Source organism: Prionailurus viverrinus, chromosome F1, assembly GCF_022837055.1.
Source record: "Prionailurus viverrinus isolate Anna chromosome F1, UM_Priviv_1.0, whole genome shotgun sequence".
Lineage (NCBI taxonomy): Eukaryota > Metazoa > Chordata > Mammalia > Carnivora > Felidae > Prionailurus > Prionailurus viverrinus.
Window position 1 is genome coordinate 3417092 of NC_062577.1, and position 20808 is coordinate 3437899.

At 46.6% G+C, this 20808-nt stretch overlaps 1 protein-coding gene across 1 annotated transcript; it reads right to left on the bottom strand.

Annotated features, from left to right (window-relative positions):
• Positions 1–10133: 10133 nt before the first annotated feature.
• Positions 10134–18921, bottom strand: ZBTB18 (zinc finger and BTB domain containing 18). The gene is made up of 2 exons (XM_047840996.1): positions 18838–18921; positions 10134–13944 (listed from the first exon to the last, which is right to left on the bottom strand). Exon 2 carries the CDS (start codon positions 13928–13930, stop codon positions 12362–12364), a length of 1569 nt encoding a protein of 522 aa, XP_047696952.1. The 5' UTR covers positions 13931–13944; positions 18838–18921; the 3' UTR covers positions 10134–12361.
• Positions 18922–20808: the final 1887 nt, after the last annotated feature.

A 20808-nucleotide genomic window follows, 5' to 3' on the forward strand; every position in this document is an offset into this window, starting at 1 on the left:
TTCTAAATTCTCCAGGGAGAAAGTTCCAAGGCGCTGGGGGCCGTTGCGGCAGGATTTTCAAAGGCCTGCAGCAAAAGCCCTGCTCGCAGGGACACGGTCCAGATGTCCTCATGTCCCCTCTGCAGACACAAGGCTCACACTGCTGCAGTCCACCCCACACAGCAGCAAAGCTGCATCAGGCTCCGTGAGCCCCGGGCACACGTTCAAAACACACCTAGGGTCGCCGCCGATCTGTCTGCCCGCCGGGAAAGTCTGCCCCTCTGCAGGGGCCCGGGAGCCGGCCCCAAGGCTCTGCCTTCTCCTCTCCCGGTCGCTGGCTGTGGCATGGCATGAGAAAACAATGAACCGGCAGAGCAAACAGAAGTCAAGCTGACGAATAACCACACTCAGAAGACAAGGCCCAATTGCTCAGCAGCTTGAGTGGGATTGTGAGAAAACCGTGGGGTTTTCACAGAGCAGGTGGGATTCAGTGCAAATCCGTAGCGTCTTGCTAATCTTTAGCGATGGCACCTTTGTTCAGTTTCAGGAAGTGCAAGGGGCAATTTTTTTTCTTTTCTCTCCCTTGGAAAAGAGACTGCGAAAACAATATAAATTTGTTTCAGCTCAAGATGGGAAGCAAACTGATGTGATGCCTTCTCAAGCTTCCCGAGTTCGGGGTGACAGCGTCGCCCAGAGCTCAGACTCACCTGAGCACATCGTGGGTGGTCAGGGAGTCCCCACTCACACCTCGGGAGAGGAAGCGGCGTGTGATTCTCCCAGACTTACACACACCTAAAGCAATAGTCATCCTCCTGTGTGAAGGAGAGACACTCGAACAATAGACGTGGCCGGGGCTGAGTGGACTTGGAATCTTCTGTTGTTGAGAAGGATGTGGCAGGTTCCTCTACGCGGAGGACTTCTTGATCCCTATTATCTCACTGGCTGTTGGATGTGTCGGCTGGTACCTGAATAGAGGTGGCAGAAGCTGGCTAAGAGAAGAAAACTGTTCTCACTCGGGTTCTATAAATTACTCATATTCTCACTTTGATATCAAGTACGGTATGTATTAGAGTGCATGGTTTTGGCTAGAACCAATTTGGAAGGCTATCAAATAAAAAAAAAAAAAACACAAAATAGGGAAAATAAATCCGAAGTAAAATTTATGACATGATTTCACTCCCATTACATTCCCCTTAACAAATGCATATGTTTTACAATATCTTGAATAATAATTATTAAACATAGTAAAATACTTCCAAACTTGGCTCATTGCATAATTGTACTTCAAGTGAAAAAAAAATTATCTGAAGCCTTGTCAATATGCCACTTCCTCCCCCCGCCCCCCCGCCAGCTTTTAACAGAAGCAACCTCTCCCGTGGAATAATCCAAGCTGTGTTCAAGAAGTTGGCAAGTAGGTCCAATTAAATGTGGTTTTACTGTATTCTGGCGTTTGCATATCTAGTTTGCCAAGAAGTAATCTTTCACAAAAAAAAAAAAAAAAAAAAATCTGTACTGGCCCAGACACAGCCTGGATGGTGCAATGCATCACATAACTTTACCCCATGACTAAGATAATCTTTTTTTTTTCTTAAATAGCTGTGGAAAACGTATCATACATCCATCATATTTCTATATGAATCACAAAACACCATCCCTTATGGAGTCTCTTACATTTATACATGACAAACTGAAATTCATCTCAATAGCCCTGTTTATTTTAATTATTAAACACGGAAGGGGTTCGCTCTTGGCCACCTGAGCTTGATGAATTTATTCAGACGGACTCCAGTCGGATTATGTGAATGGGGCTGTAAATGACCTATTGACTATTGAACACCGGCATGTCAAAGCCGCAGTCATACACATTCACGGACCTCGGTACCTGAACCTCAGGGAGTGAGATGCTTCTCTGAGCTTTGCAGATGAAATCTGGGGCCATTCTTTGCTGGGGCTTTGCACGCTCCTGATCCCTTACGGAGGAGCGGACTCTCCTAGTCCCTTCCAGCTAACCAACGCTCTACGTGAACCATCAGCCGTATCCAAAGTCCAGATGGAAAGCTGTCAACAAAGAGGCTCCTTCCGCTCTGCCTACTGCATGATTCATCCCTGGCACGAAGACAGGCCCGGAGATGGCCCCACCACCTTGACTCCCATAGGTGAGCCAGGAGCAGAGCACAGGTGCCCACTCCCCGGCTCAGCAGGGAGGGATCAGGTCAGAAAATGCCGCAAAACGCACAACCTGGCCTTTGTTAAAACCATCATGAGCTCATTAAAAACACATGCAGAAATGGTTAAACAAAATCCTCTAAACCTTTCACAAAATTGCCAGTCTATTAGAAGGACTGAGCTCACAGCAAACTCTCCTTTCCAATGTGTGCAATGGGGCAGCTAATGTCCTTTGGACTCTTGTCTATGGCACTGAGCGGCGGGGGGGAGGGGGAGGCGGGGAGGGGGGACCTGTTTGTTTTTGGTTCTTGTTTTTCAACTTTTTCCTAACCCAAACTCTTAAATACATCAACCAAAAGGACCTATTTCACCAAACGTGTCTTCTTAAAGTCATGGCCTTTAAAAAAAAAAAAATCTACGAAAATTATAAAATAAAAAGGAAGATTTGCGTCATTATATCAAGGGGAGAAAGGAGGAAAAGAAAAAGAGACGAGTGTGGCAGGAATCCTTTTGTAAAGTGGCACTGCATCAAAGAGCCAAGCGGACACTCCGAAAGGGCTTTCCGATGCCTGTTTACATGGGCAAGACAGACTGTAAGTTTATTCCAGGCAATAAATAGCTACTCAAAGTTTCCCTAAAAGGAACACAGCAGCTCTGCATCTCTTCAAGGTGTGGACTTTGAACAGGTGCATCTTCCTCTAAAGGGACTTGCTCATCATCGTGCCACAGCGTGGCTCTAAGCACACGGAACGTAGCAAGCACATCGGTGATGTGAGGCCAGAAACGGAGAGGCTGCGAGCTCTGATCTGGCATGTTCCACCTTCTCCTGGTGAGATCGGAGGAACCCACTGAAGGCTCTGGGCGAATCACTTTAATCTGTGTGCTTCCCTGGGGAGCGGTGCCTGTTCGTTATCGTGATATATATTAATCATGCTGTTGTTTATATTATGACGCAAGTATAAACGTGAACCAGGGCTTCCGTCTTGGTCTCTTCAACATTAAAAGGGAAAAAAAGTATCTGTGTTCCACTTGGGTCTTTGGATTCGATCATCAGAGAGTTGAAAAGGCTTTGAGAGATTTGGCAGAGGAACCAACAGTGGCATGTGAGTTACACAAGGTTCGTGTAGGTAAACGTGTGGACACCTACCAGCCCACCTGGGAATGTGCAACCGTTCCCATGACTGTGCTCCTTTCCTGTTTGCACCGCACTTAGAGGTTGCTTTCCTCCAGGCCTGCTTAAAACTGAAATAAAGTTGAGGCATTAAGTGCTCCGTGGATTAAAATCATAAAATTCCACCTTAAACACAATCCACATTGGTAAGAACGCTGGATGCTAAGGAGAAACTTCCTCTCAGGGTAAGAAATAATAATTGTCGTAACAGTGATGTCACCTCAGATGACACACTCAGCCCCTTGTCTCTGAGCCTAACGTTTTGCGCATCTGTGGTCACGTTATTCTAAGGAAGAAGGTGAGGTGGGCATTACTCTGGTCTCAGAAACGGAAACATGAAGGTGTCAGGGCACGGTCCCTTCCGTGTCATTGGTAGACCTTTGGCAAATTTCTCCTCAGTCTTCTGTTCAGCAGCCGATCCTGAGAGAAGGAGGTGAGAAACATTCCAAGAACTGAGGCCAATTTTCAGATTAAGCGGAAAACTATTCAGTTCTCCCACTTGGGCGGCAAAATGAGTTTCGAGGCTTCTGTCTGGCTGCCACCCGGCCATGCCGCCATGTTTCTTCTCTCCCTCTCAAATGGCCAGCGACAGGTCTGTCAACCCTATAGTCAGTAGCCCTGCAAGAAGCAGGGCCTCGTTGTGGTTGAACAAATAACATGTTTTGGAAACCCAAGCAACTCTTTTTGTGGCCGGGAGCAGAGAGAGAGAGCGTGTCAGTCAGTAGACTTCTGCCAGGGTTTCCGCTCCTGGAAAGCCTGAGGCAGAGGGCCCAAGACATGCCTACCTCTGACACCGGCAGAGAGTGTTCTTCTGTGATGTTTTTAAAATAGTTGATAGGCTCGAAGCCAGGAAAAGACATCGTAGAATTCCAGTCTTGGGTTCAGTTTGTAAATACACACAGCAGACAATGGTAAACGCAATGGTGGTAAACATATAATTCCGTGATGCAAAGTTTATCCCCTGGGCATAACCAGAATGTAGATTTCAGATTCAGACGCCACCAAAGATGTGCCCAGAGCGAGGAATTCACCCTTCGTGTGCTTCTAAAGAGAGGAAAACCTCGTGTCTGAAATGATAGATGGTCAATGGCTTGGGGAATGTATGAAATGTTTGCAAAATCCTTTCAGTTCCTTCCCCTCCCCTATGCCTAGCTCTGCACCTGCCCCTCTATGCCCAGGATAAATAAACTGGAAATCACTTTTGTTCCTTCAAGCTCTGAGTTTTTGTGATTTTAGATGGGTCTCTGTGGAAGCCCATGTGCTACGGCAGTCTGTAGGGGAGGGTATCCGACACACAATACAGGTCTTCAAATGATGGAGAATAATTGGACCATTAGATTATTTTCAAATTCTGGCCATTAGATTGTTACAATCCGAATAACAAAATTAATTCATTATTTCAAGAACATTCAGTCCAGAATGCAAATTTTAAAAATTCAGGATACAGAAGTAAGCCTGGGATTGTTTTTGTTTATAATGCTTAAAAGTTCTGTTATTTTTGGAGAAGGAAAAAATTATATATGTATTATTAAGTAAGAATAACAATGTGAGGATTGATTGCCTTCAAGGGCATCATTTGACTGACTTTTAAACGGAAACACTTCAATCATTAAAATCCTTCCATGCTGGTCAAGCCTCCAAACCCGCCTGTATTTTGACTAAAGTATTATTTATACTGCAAGATAAGCACCTTTACGAAGCAAATGGAACAAAAATGATGACAAACCCTCCCTCCCTCCCCTTTTGCACATAAGTGATTCTAGTACTGCTCTGAGGCATCCCTCAAGTAAAATAACATATAAATAGAATGTGAGAAATCACCACATTTTCTAGACTCCACACTTAGTATGAAAAACAAAACTTCACTGTGCCCCAACATCCCCTCTAATTTTGTTTTCTCTTAACCTAGGGATTTCATGCAGTTCAGTGTCATTTGTTGTAATAAGTCCCCGGAAATACCTCAGCTCCTTCGTCCGAGTGCTCCGCCCGTACCCCCCCCCCCCCCCACCCCAGCCCGCCCATGTAGTTTGCTGGTGCAGACTGGCAAATACGGCCAATCTCAATGTAGTTTTCATTTCAAAGTCGTTTCCATTCTTTCCCGATGGTAGAAATTCAGACATGACACCGACTGGGTTGGAAAATTCATGGGTGCCGAGTGGTGTCAAAACCACTCCTTGCATAAAATTTTACCCTCTATAGGAGGGACATGGAGACATGGAGAAAACAGAGGACATTATATGAAGTATAAATTTCAGTTTGGGTCTCAGCAGAAATAAGAACGTAAAGGCATATTCCCGTATTGCATCTGCACCCCTCACCCCCTCCAGTTTCTTTGGGTTTATTCAGTTGCGAAGTCTTGGGGATCCTGAAATCTTAAACAAATGTATCGTGTCTGTGCTTTGATTGTAAACCTGCACCATTGTCCCTTCCTGGCCCATCCTTGAGAGGCTGTCTTTCTCAAAGGCAGTTAGTTATAGAAATAACTTTATAAATTTGATCTTCTTGGGATATGATTCTGTGCTCAAACTTCCATCCGGTGAGGACTGTAAGTTACACAGAGAAACAGTGTAAAACAGGAGAAATGGATTTTTTTTTTTACACTGTTTCACTAACTTCTGTGGCTGTGGCTCACAAGCAAGAAATACTTTTCTTAAAGGTTTTAATTCTCCATTAGTATACCATTGTGCTTTTCTGAAAATTGTCCAAATAGACATCCTTAGGAAGCATTGTTGTCTGTCTAGTAAACATGAACCAGGCATTTCAATATTACCAAACAGCTTGCTTACACGATACGGTTCCAAGGAAGTGGTCCACAGAAAAGATATATGTATAGTTTCAGTCTGCTTTTTAAAACAAATGTAAGAGATTCCCATGAAAAGCCTGAATGTTCTTCCTTTGATCAAAGATCATCTCAGAGCATTCGACATACAAAAAAATGTTAGTGTCTTTCTTAATCCTTTCAGAGGTAAAGTGCACACTGCGCTGAGTAGTATTTTTTCAATGAAGTAAATACACCCTTCTTTATGAGTATTCTAAGTAATGGATATTTTTTAATCACACACGGTTAAGATGCATTCCTTTACGCTCTGTCACATGTCAGAGTTAGCTTGGGCCCGGCATAGCACACACAAATAAACTTTTCCCATTCCTTCAAGTTCAGTACTGTTGTATAAGCATTATGTACTGAAACACCAAATTTAATCTACCCTCTAAATGTTTCCTAATATTCAGATACATTTTCCATGCACCACTTCATACTAACTACAAATCTACTTCTTAACAAACTTCGATATGTAGGCCAATAGGACTTCTTCAATTCCTATGCAGTCGTATTCAGCATGCATACTGACATTTAATAAAAACGACCTGATTTAATGATTAACTACAGAGATTATAACACACTGTAAAATAAGTCATTTCCGTGAAGGGACTCTCTATGGGTGTCATACTGCCTCTCAAAGCCACTCTAAATATCCTCACTGAAACTGTTATGGACTAATGTGCCACATTTTAAAGCCAAATTGGGTTTTCACTCTTCTCTTGCCAAACAGAGAGAATGCCTCCTATAGCAAAAGGCAGATTCAACTGCACACCCATTCCCGAAGATTAGAAAGAGGGCGAAAGTGCCTGGAAATTCAAGGAAAATTTTAGTTTCAAAAAATTGTTTTGTAAAGTACCCTTCAGCCAAGGGAAATACCACATTCACATAAACCTAGTGATTGTGATCCATAGTCAACTAGGAAATGTTAAAATAAAATCAGAAAAGTTGACTGGTAAATTTGTCTCTCTCAACAAAAATCCGATTTCTCTCAAGGGCTTGACTATTTTCAGAAAAAGCTACGCTGTGAGCCCAAGTTACCGGGATAATTAATTGAACAATTGAGTGTACTAAGGTATTTGGGCTTAGAAGAGAAACTTTTCGAGCTTCTGTTTCATTTCTATGACCTCACCCTTTCTTGTTACCATGTTTTAAATTTGAAGAGTTCAGCTTCATTTACAAGAAATTAACAAAAATGAGAAATAATTTTTAAGGGATCAGTTTGCAAAAATACTAAAAGTTTAATTTCTAAAATGTCTGTGAAAATAAACGACTACATCTGAACACCTCCAGTGACATCAGTAAGATCTGACTGCTTTAGCTAACTCTTCACAATGTTAAGAAAATCTAAGGAGCGGGGAGGTTAGAAACATGTTTCTTTCTAATTGGAGTTGACTTGAAATAAAAAAAATAGGTACTTCTACATTTGAGACCAAAGGCTCACGTACGAAGATATTTTGCCACATTTCTGTTGGCAAAAGGTAGGAGAATGTTAACATAAGGGACAAAATTTTGTCAGTGTAATAAACTTGGACTATGGCCAAAATAAAACTCCTAAAAAAGCTGTTTGTTTAAAAGAAAACAATAAAACTATTATTTTATTTTTTAAATGGTATGATCTCTAGCATTTTAATGCCAAATGATTTTAAGGAAAAGGATAGAGCTCTTCCGTCCTGGATTTCAAAATTCACACTTAACTTGATTCACTTTATCAGCAATTTAAAACATTGTAACAATTAAACAAAAATTTAGATCAGTGTCTACAAATGAAATATAGGATTATCTGAGTTTCCTAACCAGAGGTATATAAAAGTTTCCTCAATTATATTAGAAATCAAAGAATGTTTTAAGTTTTCTAGGAATAAAATATAGTCCTACAATACAGGAAATTCTGAGATCTTAAGACTTTAAAAAAAAATTCTTGTCTCCTACAGTGGGGTTTGTAAAGTCTAATTTTTATGTACTTGTGTTTCATTGAAACTTGCGAGACTCAAGATTTTTTAAGTAGCATGACTTCTTGGGTAAAAAACTCAACTGTTTTCCTTGATGATAGTTCAAAACAAAAGATTTACTTGGAAAAATGAATATTTTGACCATTTTAATGTGCACCCTTGTGTAATTATAACATGGTGTTCACCTTTTTTCTAGGCTCTCAAGAACCTGTTTATAGGTAATCATGACAAGTCTGTTAAAGAAAAACTCTACTTGATTCACCCATTAGTCTGATAGCATAAATAACCAGAAAGGAAATCCAAAACCAATATCCCTAACATTTTATACTTCTGGGATATTCCCTAGGGTGCAGCTTACACACAATGCTGGGCCCACAGTGATCTAGGGCATGACTGACTACCTAAAAAAACAGATGGTTTCAAAAGTAAATGAAATCACATAGTTAAAATACACTTAGACATCAGCCAGATGTCAAAGGGGGAATCAATTTGAATGGTTTCCAACGTGATTACATGACAAATTAATTTCCTTTTTTTTGAAATGTAGCAAATGAACAACTGATTCCTTCACTTCTCTTAACAAATGTGGCGATTTATGTAATTGATATTCTGTCCTAGGTTTGCAAGAAATGTTGTAAGTAGTTATTTCTTCCAAATCACACGTCAAAATATTGTTTTCATGAGTATATCCAGCTAAGTTTAAGACAATGCTCATTTTAAATTAGATGCTAGTTGGTGAAACTAAATTATAACTCTCAACAAAACCAGAAAGTTTTGAGGGACTATGACCAGTTACTACAGGAACTGAAAACACAAAATCCACCTTCTCCACCCCACTTCCCTCCACCCACCCCCCACCGACCCCCACCTCCAGCCCTTTTTAAAAATAAGCTTGTAACTGCTGAAGAAATAATTCTGTGGAGTTCAAATACACATTCCCCTTTCACGTGAAACAACATTTGGTTGGTTAAAACCAAGTGTGAGTTGCATGTAATAGAAATCCTGCTTCAACCAAAAAAAAAAAAAAAAAAAAAGCAAATGCAGGGATTCCAAATAGTAAACTACTAATTGCGCTGATTAAAAAAATCTTTTTGGATTCTCATCTAAAGCCATCCAGGAGCTCACAAGTATGGTTCCAAGCTCTGGACCTTGTATCTCACTTTTTCTATGGAAGTTAAGAAAATTCCCATTCCTATTGGCCTTATAACATAAATGTATTTTATTGGACAGTAGTCATGTAAAACTGTAACTTCATATGTATCTCTAAAGGCTGGGAGGTACTGACAGATACAGATCTGAGGGTTTACAAAAACTCTCTCAGGTCTGTGCCGGCCCTACGCACACTTAGGACCGAGTGTGACAATTCTAAAGGGCTGTCCGGGACCACGCGTGCTCTGTCCATCCACCGGCAGTGTTTCTCACCCTGACACGCCTGAGACCATCATAAAGTGGGGACGATCACAAAAGTGAGGGTCTGGAGTCCTTGTAACTGCATTTTCAAAGTAAAACTCTGAGAATTAAAAGTTGGGAACATCTGAGCTCTCCCAGCCACAAAAAGGACCCGTGGAGCCAATCTCGAACGATCGAATGCCTGCTAATTGGATTGCCTAGAATTCCAAGTTGTTAGCCAAGCACTCTTCCGAGTGAAGACATCCGGTCTCCTCAGCCTTCCACTTACACCAGAACACAGAATAGGTTGGACCGGCCGACTCAGGGTAAGATCACCCGCGAGAGGGACTCAGCGTGTGTGTGAATGAGCAGCTGTTGTAGGCGGTATGATGAAAAGCCTAGACTGCCCCTTGAAGTTTTATAGATTCACCCACTCTTGATCTAGGTTGTAGAAAACGGGTCACGTTTTAAAAACGCGCATGAGGCCCTGAAGTGACCAGAAGCCAAGATGACTGCACATCTCCGTTGGCGTTAATAAGGCATTCTAGCAACTTCGTAAGCCCCGGAGAGAACGGATATGAAAAACGAGGGCACCAGGTACATACACGCTTAGGATCTATGGGGTAGATAGATCACAATGAAAAGAACACACGCGAAGTTCTCAGTTCATATAATTTATTGCAGTTAGCACACAGTTTAAAAATTCACCAACACACCAATAGTACAAAACTAAACAGCATTATAAGTTATTCCCCCCTCAGGAAAATAAAACATACTATGATTGTCAAAGCTAGATGTCAGTCTAAGTTTTAGAACAAAGGAAGAATGTGAAACTAATAAAAGGGAAAAGCAATCACTCACAATGACCACAAAAAGAAAATCCAAAAGAAAGTCCGTTTTCTCAGACATTGATTGTCTCCTCTAAATTAATAAAAATTATTTTAACATAAACTGTATTTAAAAAAAAAACAACAAACTAGAAACTCTTCAAGTAACTAAAGATAATGCTCCAAGGCCATTTTCACAGCTTTTTTTGTTTGTTTGTTTGCTTTAAATGCCATTACAGCCAAATTAACACACATTTGACCAAATATTTCCAAAACAGTCCAGCAACACACAATGGAGTTTTCCATTCAGTATCTTAAGCACAAAAATAGGCTATGTTTACAGTAGTTAAGGCGATCAAATTTTAAACAAAAGCAATTAAAAAAAAAAAAAAAAGGGAAAAACAGCAAACGTTTTCCATGCTACTCCCATAGACCTTATTTGTAAGTGCAAGACAGGAAAACAAACACTGTGCAAAATGCTTTTGCCCTGTGCGCTGGTCATTAAAAACCACACGTCGGGCTGCAGCCTGTGCTGCGTGATACACATAGTCTACTAACCCCCTTCCCCACCTTCCCCACGTCAATCAAGGCAGGCCAGTCCTTTCAGCCCGGGGCTTTTTCAGTCCATAGAATCTTTTCATGAGTTGGGGTGGGGGGTGGGGGTGGGTGTTGGGGGGGGGATGATGAAGGAGGGGAGGGAGGGAGGGTTAAGGAAGAAGGGGAGAAAAAGAAAGGGGAGCCAAAAAAAAAAAAAAACCCCAAAAACAAAAATAAAAAAAAGAGAGAATGACCTATTGTCAATTTGTGCAGTAGTTATTCTAAAAATGCTCCACTGGGTAAATGTGTACCCCTAAACTTTGAGCTGGCATGGGTTCTGTGCAATCAGAAGTCTGTTACAAATGCACACTGCACATGCAAATCTTTAAGCCGTTTGTAAACATTTATATTTTCCTTGTTATGTAGCGAAGTTATCAATTTGCAGCTTAAGTTTTTATTCAGCTTAACAGTTTCAACTTAAAGACAGTGGGAAAGTCAATTTAAATTATATAAAATAAAAATAAAAACAGTGCATTTACGTTCTTCATAACACCAGGTTTTTTTTCCCCAAACGGTGCTATTTTGTTTTTCTAAGGAAATTAAATAATTTTAAACTCACTCGTTAAAGTTATACAATGCAAACAAAGACAAAAAATATATTGAAACTCATGCATTTCTGTAGCGTTAATATTTACTTTTCAAGACTCAACTAAGAGCATCAACACAACCTGTCAAGTTCTTTGACACCCCCCCCAGCCCGTGTAATCAATTACAGTATACAAGAACAGTAATTCACATTTTTCAACACACAGTTCAACACTGCTGGAGCTGCAGTATCCTTTTCCATCCCAAGCAAACCTTCACAAAGACAGCGTCCCAGTGAGCCCAGTGTACTTTCCGCATTTCTCTCATTGGGAACCGTCAGGAAACCAGAAGTTGCCACAGAAAGTTTTAAGTCAACTGCTTGTTTAAAAATAGATAATCCAGCATCTCAGAAATCTCCCATTTGGGTCTAAAAGCATTCAGGTTTCCAACAGCCAGAAAAGATTCATGCAATTTGTGACATATAGAGAGGCTAATAAAACTGGAGGGGATCTCTACTCCGAAACAAAACAAAACAAAACAAAAACAAAGTGGAAAAAGAGAAAGAGAGAGAGAGAGAGAGAGAGAGAGCGAGAGCGAGAGCTCAGAAGACAATGCAGTGTCGACAAAATGAAGCCCTGTGAAAGCATCTTGTGATAGGACGACCTGTTTCAAAGGTTCTTATTGGCTTCCTCCCCCTGCCCCCTCGAAAGAAAAGGCCCTCTCTAGTCTCCGACTTGCTCCAGAGTCTCTTTTACCAGAATGCTAAATTAGCAAGAGTCTCATGCTACTCTAAAGTGCAAAACCGAGTCAACACCCCGACGTCTTAGTTCCAGGAAACAAGGCTGCTTTTAGACCGTACCACAACTAGATAGAGATCTATGTATATATATGTACGTGTCGATATATATATTATTTATATAGAGAGAGAGATAGAAAATTATTTCCAGAGTTCTTGAGAGCTATCTTCTAAGGTCCAGTCTCTGACCGCGGGCAAGCTCAGGGCCTCGCTTTTGACAGACAAGGAGTTCACCAACTCACAGTGGAACTTGCGGATGTGTCTGTACAGGTCCCCCGACTGCGTGAACCTGCGCTCGCACCACTTGCAGGCGTGCGGCTTCTCGCGCGTGTGCACCACGGCGTGGCGGCTCAGGTTGTGCGAGTACTGGAAGCTCTTGCCGCACTGCGTGCACGTGTAGGGCTTCTCGCCCGAGTGGGTCCGCTCGTGGCGCTTGAGCGTGTACATGCACGAGAAAGTCTTGCCGCACAGCGAGCAGGTGGGCACGTTGACGTCGGCGGCCGGCTTGCCGCGCAGCCCGTCCTGCTCGCGGAAGTGCGTGCTCAGGTGGATCTGCAGGATGTGCGGGCTCGGGAAGACCTTGTTGCACAGCGGGCACATGAAGATCTGGCCGGCCGGGCTCAGGATGTTGGACACGTAGGGCAGCAGGCCGCCGTCCACGGCCGCCTCGGCCGGGCCGCGCTCGTGCTCCGGGCTCAGCATCTCGTCGTCGCTGGCCTTGTCCTCGCGCTCCAGCTCCCTCAACACCGAGTCCTCCCGCAGCGGAGCCAGGTGCGCCGGCTCGTACGGCCCGCGGGCGTTAGCGCCCCCGCTCTCTTTCGCGGCGCTATGCTCCATGTCATAGTCATTAGCGCCCACCTCGCCCTCCTCACACGGAGCCTCTTTCTCCACCTTCACCTGCACCAGGTTGCTTCTCAGCACGTCCTGTGAAGAGAAATAAGAGCTGTTCAGATTTTCAACTCCTGACAGGCTGGACTTGACAGACAGGTCCAGCACACAGTCAACATCTGCCGAATCCCTCACGGAGGCGACAGACCTCTGGGACAAAGACTCTGTGGAGCTGCAGGGGCTGGCCACTGTTTTTCCAGCTGCCGCGGCGTGTGGCTCTGCGTCCCCGCCGGCCGGGGGCAGGCCCGCCGAGTCCGAGGGCAGGCGCATCCACATGTTGCCGGGCTCGGCCGCCAAGTCCCTTTTGCCGGGCAGGAGGGTCAGCTTGTCGTCCTCGCCGTCGTCCTCGTCGCTGGGCAGGTCGCCCGCCATGTGGCTGCTGCCGTCCGAGAGGCTCTCGACTTTGTCCGAGCAGCTGGAGGCGTCCTCCTCCTTCTTGGTGCTGTCCGCCTCGGTGGTGGCTTTCTCCTTCAGCTTCTTTTTGCACACTTTGACGATGTCGTACATGTGGAGGTAACTGGCAGCTGCGAGCACGTCTTCAATGGGCAAGTCTTTGAACTGGAGTTTCCCTTCGTACATGAATTCAAGCAGGAGCGCGAAAGCCGGGGCTGTAACAATGTCGCTGTTCAGATGAACAATGTCCCTTTTGTCCAGCTGGTCCTTGTAAAAGAGGTGGAAGTACATGCTGCACGAAGCCAGCACAGCTCGGTGCGCGCGGAACTGGGCATCTCCCACCAGGACGGTGCAGTCACAAAGGAAGCCCTGGTGCCTCTGCTCGCTCAGACACTGCAGCAAATGTCTACTGTGGTCTGGGAACTCCATGCTGTCTTCATAACCTGGGGACAGAGACAGTCCTCGTGAGAGCCTGCTCAGGAACAACTTTCCGCCGCCCGGGTCCCCGTTACCAACAAAAAAAAAAAAAAAAAAAAAAAAAAGAGAGATAATGACAGTGATTCGGCTTGGGCCGCCGATGTACCCGTCCCTGCATTTTAATCAGGCTCATGACCCGAGGACGACCAGACCGCAGGCACGAAACCCAAACGCGAGAAGGAAAAACGTACCCTTTCCCAACTTCCTTACCCCAGCCCAACAGTCCCTGACGCATCCCCACCTTCCTGGAACTTTCCGGCAAGTTTTAAAAGCCTTCTGTTTCACTACTGGCCCTTATTGAGAGTGAGAATTTACATCTCTTTCAGGAGAAGTGAACCTACTCATCAAATTATGTCCTACGAAACCTGCAACAGCTCGTAGAGCGAACAAAGAAAAGTCCCAAACACATTCTGGAAGATTCAGAAAACTTGTTCAACCATCCTTTTTTATTCCATTACTTTTGATACATGACTGCGCTTAGAAAGCACAATTTTAACACACACGCACTGGCTGAATCAAGGGGAAAAAAGTGAAATCGCATAATTAGCCCAGAAATTAGCAAACAACTCACTTTTAAAGTCAGAGTGTTACAACAACAAAAGCCCTGTGTATAAAAACAGATGTTAATGCCTTAGGATTTGCAGGTAGAGCCCACGTGTACAAGAGATCAGAAAGAACTACACCAACAGATGGAAAAGATCATCTTTACTATGAACAAATCCAAATATTTTTTAAGTGAATGGAGGGGGAAAAAAAGTAGTATTTCTTTGTAAAAATCTGTACATCTAGGATATGAGGAACCAGAAGGGCTTCCCTTCACTCTGAAAATTCTCACCTAAACTTTGATCCGTTGCGAAGCAAATGAATTCCATATTAAAATGATTTCAAACTTTTAAATAAAGGCGTATTGTATTCAAATGAAACTCCAAAGCTTTACAGGTTCAACATTCCCCCCCACCACCCCCCCCCAAAAAAAAAGCCTTGCTAGAAAAAGAGAAACTATTTTTTTCTGACTCTGCCTTACCTCATTCAACAGAAAATACTTTGTTTCAATAAAACTTGATATATTTTGTTCTCCCACTAGCTTCTATTCTCTCAAATATGCATCGTTGCCCTTGTTTTCTGGTGAAGGAGGGTGAAATGGAGGGGGAGCAAAGGCGAGGAGGTACAAAGGGTCAAAATTCAACTGTAAAATTCAACTCCTTAAAAAAAAAAAAAAGAAAAAAAAAATCAAGAAAACCCGACTTCCCTTTTCCTATGACCAGAAGCAAGGTTCCACACCAACCAGCTCAGAAAGTACATTTGGGGAACGGATACATGGTAATTTAATATTCAGAAATTACCTCCCTGCTTTTTCTACACTTTGCCCAAGATGGGCTAAAAGTTTCATCCTAGCCCCCAAATGCGTGCCGCACGACGCCCCAGCTAGAATACACCAAGATTTACAATACAATCACTTTGAGTGCTCCACAGCTAACATCAATCCTAATCCTTGAGAGGGCTAAAAATAAAGATTGGAGGGCAGCTCACAAGGTAGCCGTGATCAAATTAGGAGGCTGACAGGACAGAGAGGGACGAAGAAGGAAGCTTATAAACATCTGATCCAGCTGACTGTGGCCATATGGCAGCTGCTGCCGAGATAAAGAGATTAAGAATGGAGGAGTGCGATTACAGCTGTCTGGCCAATTCAGGCAGCTCAAATCTACAAGTTCTAAATTAGTCGCTAACACAAAAACTCCTGCAAATAATTATTGTTATGCTGAAATAAAAGATCTCTTAAATATATATTTGAAAGAGAAATGAGGAAACCAGTCAAACTATTCTCCTGGGGACAAAAGTTTTTTTTTTTTCCCCCCTTTTTAAAAAACCTTCGGTTTCAAAAGCACTTACAGCTGTATGTTTCAGTAGTGCTGCTGAATGTTTTTGAAGAATAAAGTTTCAGAGTGGAATTAATTACACAACAATCTAGCTTCTTAACTAGAATAATCTTCTCATATAAGTTTGATCGCTGGATTCCAGACAGTTTACTATTTCTCTCTCCCACTACCCCAAAAGCAAAAGGAGCCTAAATCGCAGTGAACAGAAAAAAGCATTCTAATCCAAAGTGATCTCAAAAAGCAACATTTCAAAGCCTTTCTTAGCATTTCAAAACTTGAAATATTTCTGTGTATAAAAGTTATTTACTTGCTCGAGCAAAAGGGATAAAAATTAAAACTAAACGAGCCCAAGACTTTCAACTCCAACAAGATGTTCATTTAATACTCGATTTCCATATAGTATTCCTAAACTGGGTTAGAAAAGTAATGTGATTTTTTTTTTAATTAAATAAACAAAACACCAAAACAGAAATATGCTCAATCTAATCTCTTGCTACTCCTACCTTTAGGACACATAAACCTGATTAAGTCCTTTCCTCTGAGTCTCGCTGGCTCCAGGTCTGTTACATCGGTGGAAAAAAAGCAGACTAAGAGAGACAGATGCAAAGTGGAGATGATGTGAGAGAGGAACGAGATACCTTCTCCACCACAGATCCGCACACACTAACTCCCTGTCTGTGTGTTAGAATAAAAGGCTGAGGGATGGCAGGCTGTCAGCTGCTCTGACATCATGTTCAGATGGAAATGCTACCTCCAGCTGTGCTCCTTTTAATGCCATATGCTACTCCTCTACACTCCTGCCACCAGCTTTTTCTTAGGAGAACTTTTCTCTTCTGTTAGTATAAACAAAATACTTCAAAGTCTCCCTTTTTTTCCCCCCAAACTTTCTAACAGAAGAAATTGAAAAACTCAGCATATGGAGTTCTACTGTATTTATGGAATAGCAACACTTCTGTCTTAAGTTGGTGGACTGGCTTACATACTGACAGCACACTCAAGCCACGGTGCTATTCAGGAAATCCAGATTCACTTTTATTCAACTCCAACGTTTAGTTTCAAAGGCAGCTTAGGGATATTTTTAAACCAACCCAATTGACATCTCCAGTCCCATTTCGACATTATTATGGCACTTTCATATTTTCCCCCTGCCGAGATCATGGCATACGTGTCTCAGGAGGGTGGAAGACTCTTCAGAACTACTGCTCCAGCCTGGTTCACCTTCTTATTCCCCTCTTATTTAACTATTTATCTCCAGCTACCCTCTCAACGCAATTTCTCACACTGCCAGTTCATGCAAATTTCAAGTCTCGGTATCAACGTGGTGAAACTGCACTTTCTGAAATCCTGGAAAGTACTTCGGTTCAATGAGACAAATTAATAAACGGTCACAACCTGCTACCACCACTTAACGTGAACGCTGCACCTGCGTATCTGATCCGCCTCCCGGCTCAGAAAAAGCAGAACTTTGTCTTCCCCTTGATCTGTGTCCCATAACAATCTCTTTTTGGGTCACTCTGTAATGTTTCGTGATCACAAGAAAACCTTTCAGAAAGGAGGTGGGGGGGGGGAGCAGGCTGAGTAAGTTTGGGAACTTTTTAGCTAGACTTTGTGGGTCTTTACTAATGGCTGATGAAATGGTAAGGTAACCCGGGCTGGGCCGACCAGTGCCCTGCAAGGTGCTGCGACATCTGTGAATGTCAAATACATCTCCACAGACTCCCGGGAGGGTGAGGAGTAGAACAGGCCTGAGGCGCAAGTGTCGCAGCCCTGCCTGGTGATCAGCACTCCGTTCTCATTAGGAAACCGCGGCAGAGTTAAAGAGTAACAAAACCCAACGTCTCGGTCCTGTCCTTCTCGCTCTGCCAAAGTCACAAACCTAACTTTCTCTAACTTCGCGGGGAATGACAGAATGACGAACGCCTATGCCAGGAGGCACCCTTCGCAGCTAAATTCCTTCTCAGCCACACAGCCTCTACTCCACAAATGCCCTCGCCCCATTCCAATATATCAGACATTAATCACCCCATTTACCCAGTGGGGTGGGGGGTGAGTGACAGTTTAATGAGTCCCAAGCACCGCAATGGGCCAGCGACTCCCACCCCACAAATCAACCCCTTCACGTCTTGCTACCGCGGAGTCCAGAGAGGTTTTGTGGGGTTGGGTTTTTGTTTTTCCAAGAGGTGGGGGCGAGGGTGCGGGGGGGGGGGGTAAGAAATGCAAATGTCCACGTAGTTGGCCGTGCATAAAACACACGGGGAAAGAGGAAGGTTAAACCACAGGGAAGGAGGAGGAGGGCGGAGAGCCGGTGCAGCAGGAAAACACCTTAAACAACAGACGAGAAAACAGACCCGGGTCACGGCAACAACAAAAGAAAAGTCGTAAGAAGCAGCCCGCGGGAGGAGGGTGGCTGCCACCGCTTCCCCGACGCCGCGGCGCGCGAGCCCCCGGGGCCTCCCGGCAACTGCACCAGCCCGGGAGGGGCCCCTCCCCCGCCGGCCCCCTCCCCCCCCCGCCCCCCCGCGGGCGCCACTGCAGCTGCACCGGTCCCCGGAGCCGCGGCCGTCCCGGGCGCCGCTGCAGCTGCGGCGGCTCCCAAGCCCCCCTCCCCCAGCCCGCCGCCCTCCGCACCCGGGAGGCGCCGCCGCAGCTGCACCGGCCGGGAGCCCGCCCCGCGCCGCAGCTGCACCGGCCGGGGGTGGGAGGGGGGGGCGCGGAGCGGGCGAGCCCGCACCCCGCCCGACCCCGCAGCTGCGGCGGCCCCGTCCCCGCGCCCTGCCTCCCGCAGCTGCGCCGCCCCCCGCCGCCCCAGCCGCTCCAAGCACACAAACTAACTCCACTCGCGGGGGCGCCCCCGGCCCGGCCCGCCCTCCGCCCGCCCCGGCCCCGCCGGCCGGGGCCGCACAGCTGGCGCCCCTCGCCCGCCAGGGGGCCGCGCGCGGAGGGGGCGCCGGGTCAGGGGCCGGGGCGGGCGCCGGGACTCACACGGAGCGGCCCTAAGTCACCGCGTCCCCGCCGCCGCCGCCGCCGCCGCGTCCTCCGCCTCCTCCTCCTCCTCCTCCTCCCGGCCGCCGCCGCCGCCGCCGCCGCCGCCGCCGCCGGACTTGGTGGGCTTCCTCCTCCTCTTGCCCCCCTCCCTCCCGGCCCCCCCGCCCCCCAATCCCGGCTCCGTCGCCCGCTCCCCCCTGCCCCCTCCCTCCCTCCCGCCCACCCCCGCTGGCAGCCGGAGGAGCGCGGCGGAGCGAAGAGGGCCCCACTCTCAACGGCTCCCCATGGCAGCAGCCCAGCGGCGGCCGCAGCCTGCCAGACACAGCGAGGGAGCGAGCGAGGGAGCGAGCGCGGAGCCGCCGGCCGGGGGGGGGGGGGAGGAGGGGGCGGGGGACAGGGGGGGCGGGCGGGGGAGGGGGAGGGGAGGGGGCGGGAGGACGCACCACGCACGCACGCGGCGGCGCCGGCCAGATGTTCCCCCCCCGCCCAGCCTCGGTCCGCCCCGCTCCTCCCCCTGCCTCCCTCCCTCCCGGCGTGGGGCCTCTGCGATTGACCGTAAGCGGCTGGACCGGAGCTCCTTGCCCGCCCCCAGCGCGCAATCTCCTCCAATAGGAGGGCGGCTTTGCAGGAGGGCGGAGGGAGTGGCGGGCAACCGTCGGATTGACAGGGAGACTCGGCCAATAGGAGAAGCGAGCCGGAGCTGCCGCTCGCGCGCGCCAATCGCGGGCAGAAACTATCGGGGTGGGCTGGGCCCGGGCGGGCGGGGGCCGGCAGCGAGGCGGCGCGGGGCGGAGTCCTTGGGCGCAGCGGCGGTGGCGGCAGCGGCGCCCCTCTGGGTGACTTGGCCGTGAGAAAGTGAAAGGAGCCCGCAGGCGGCGGCGACAGCTGCGCTGGGAGGGGCTTGTCTCCGGCCTCGGAGGCCTCGCGCGCCCTGGGGCTGTGGAGCGAGCTTTTCCGTGTGCACCGTGACCACCATAAATACACTTTTAAACCTAGTGCGGCTCGTCCGCGCGGACTTGCGCCGGTTTCCTCCAGAGGCAGGGCCCCCGGGGACGCCGAGGGCCGGAGTCTGGCCTGCGGCGGCGCCCGGTGCCCCCTGTGCCGCGGGCGACGCCGCCGGCTCCTCGCCCCCACCCTCACCCCCCCCCTCCCCAAGCGCGGGGAGCAGGGCCGAGGCCGCTGCCGCGCCGGTCCCCAGGTGCGCACCCGGGCGCTGGGGACGCGGCCAGGCGGGGAGGTAGGTCCGGCTGCCGGCGGCGCTTTCACGCCCCAGGTGCACTCGCACTGCCGCAAGTGCGCACTCCCACGTGGCCACATTGTAGACAACTACAGTAAAATTGGTACTTGTGGAAGCCCAGCCTGATTCCTTAATTGGCACGTACTGAGCCACAACGTTAACCTACCGAGGGAAGATGCAGGACTTGCCCTCCCTTCAAATGAACTTTTTATTCGGTCCCTCTTCTTTGCAAGTAAATTGGGTTAATCACGGCCATGAAGCAATGTAGAAACTTCTATTCGCAAGAAATTAGAAATCTTGTTGAGGCAGGGGTTACAAGTAAAGAGCTGAACAGCAAGTTAAAAAATGGTTCGAGAATGTGAACTAGAAAATTGCACAGTGAGGAAGTCAGTACACTGGTAATTGTCGAATGAAATGTGTTTATTCTTTGGTAACTGAAGCGGGACTGGCAAGCCTGTTAACCAACTTGCCAGGAGACCTTTCAGCTGGGCAAAATGTGCTTTCATTTTGTTCCAGGTCAAATGGGTAAACGAAGTTGAAAGTGTTGTGTGGGCAAATCAGACATGTTGAATTACTGATGAAGTAAAAACAGGAGCACGTAACATGCCTGGAACTGAAATACTGTTAGGATATCCTGTTAGAAACAGTAGTGATGGTCTCTGCTCTTTCCTCAACTTTTTCGTATTGCCCTCAAGATTGATCGCTGAGGCCAAGGCCACCCTGTAATAACT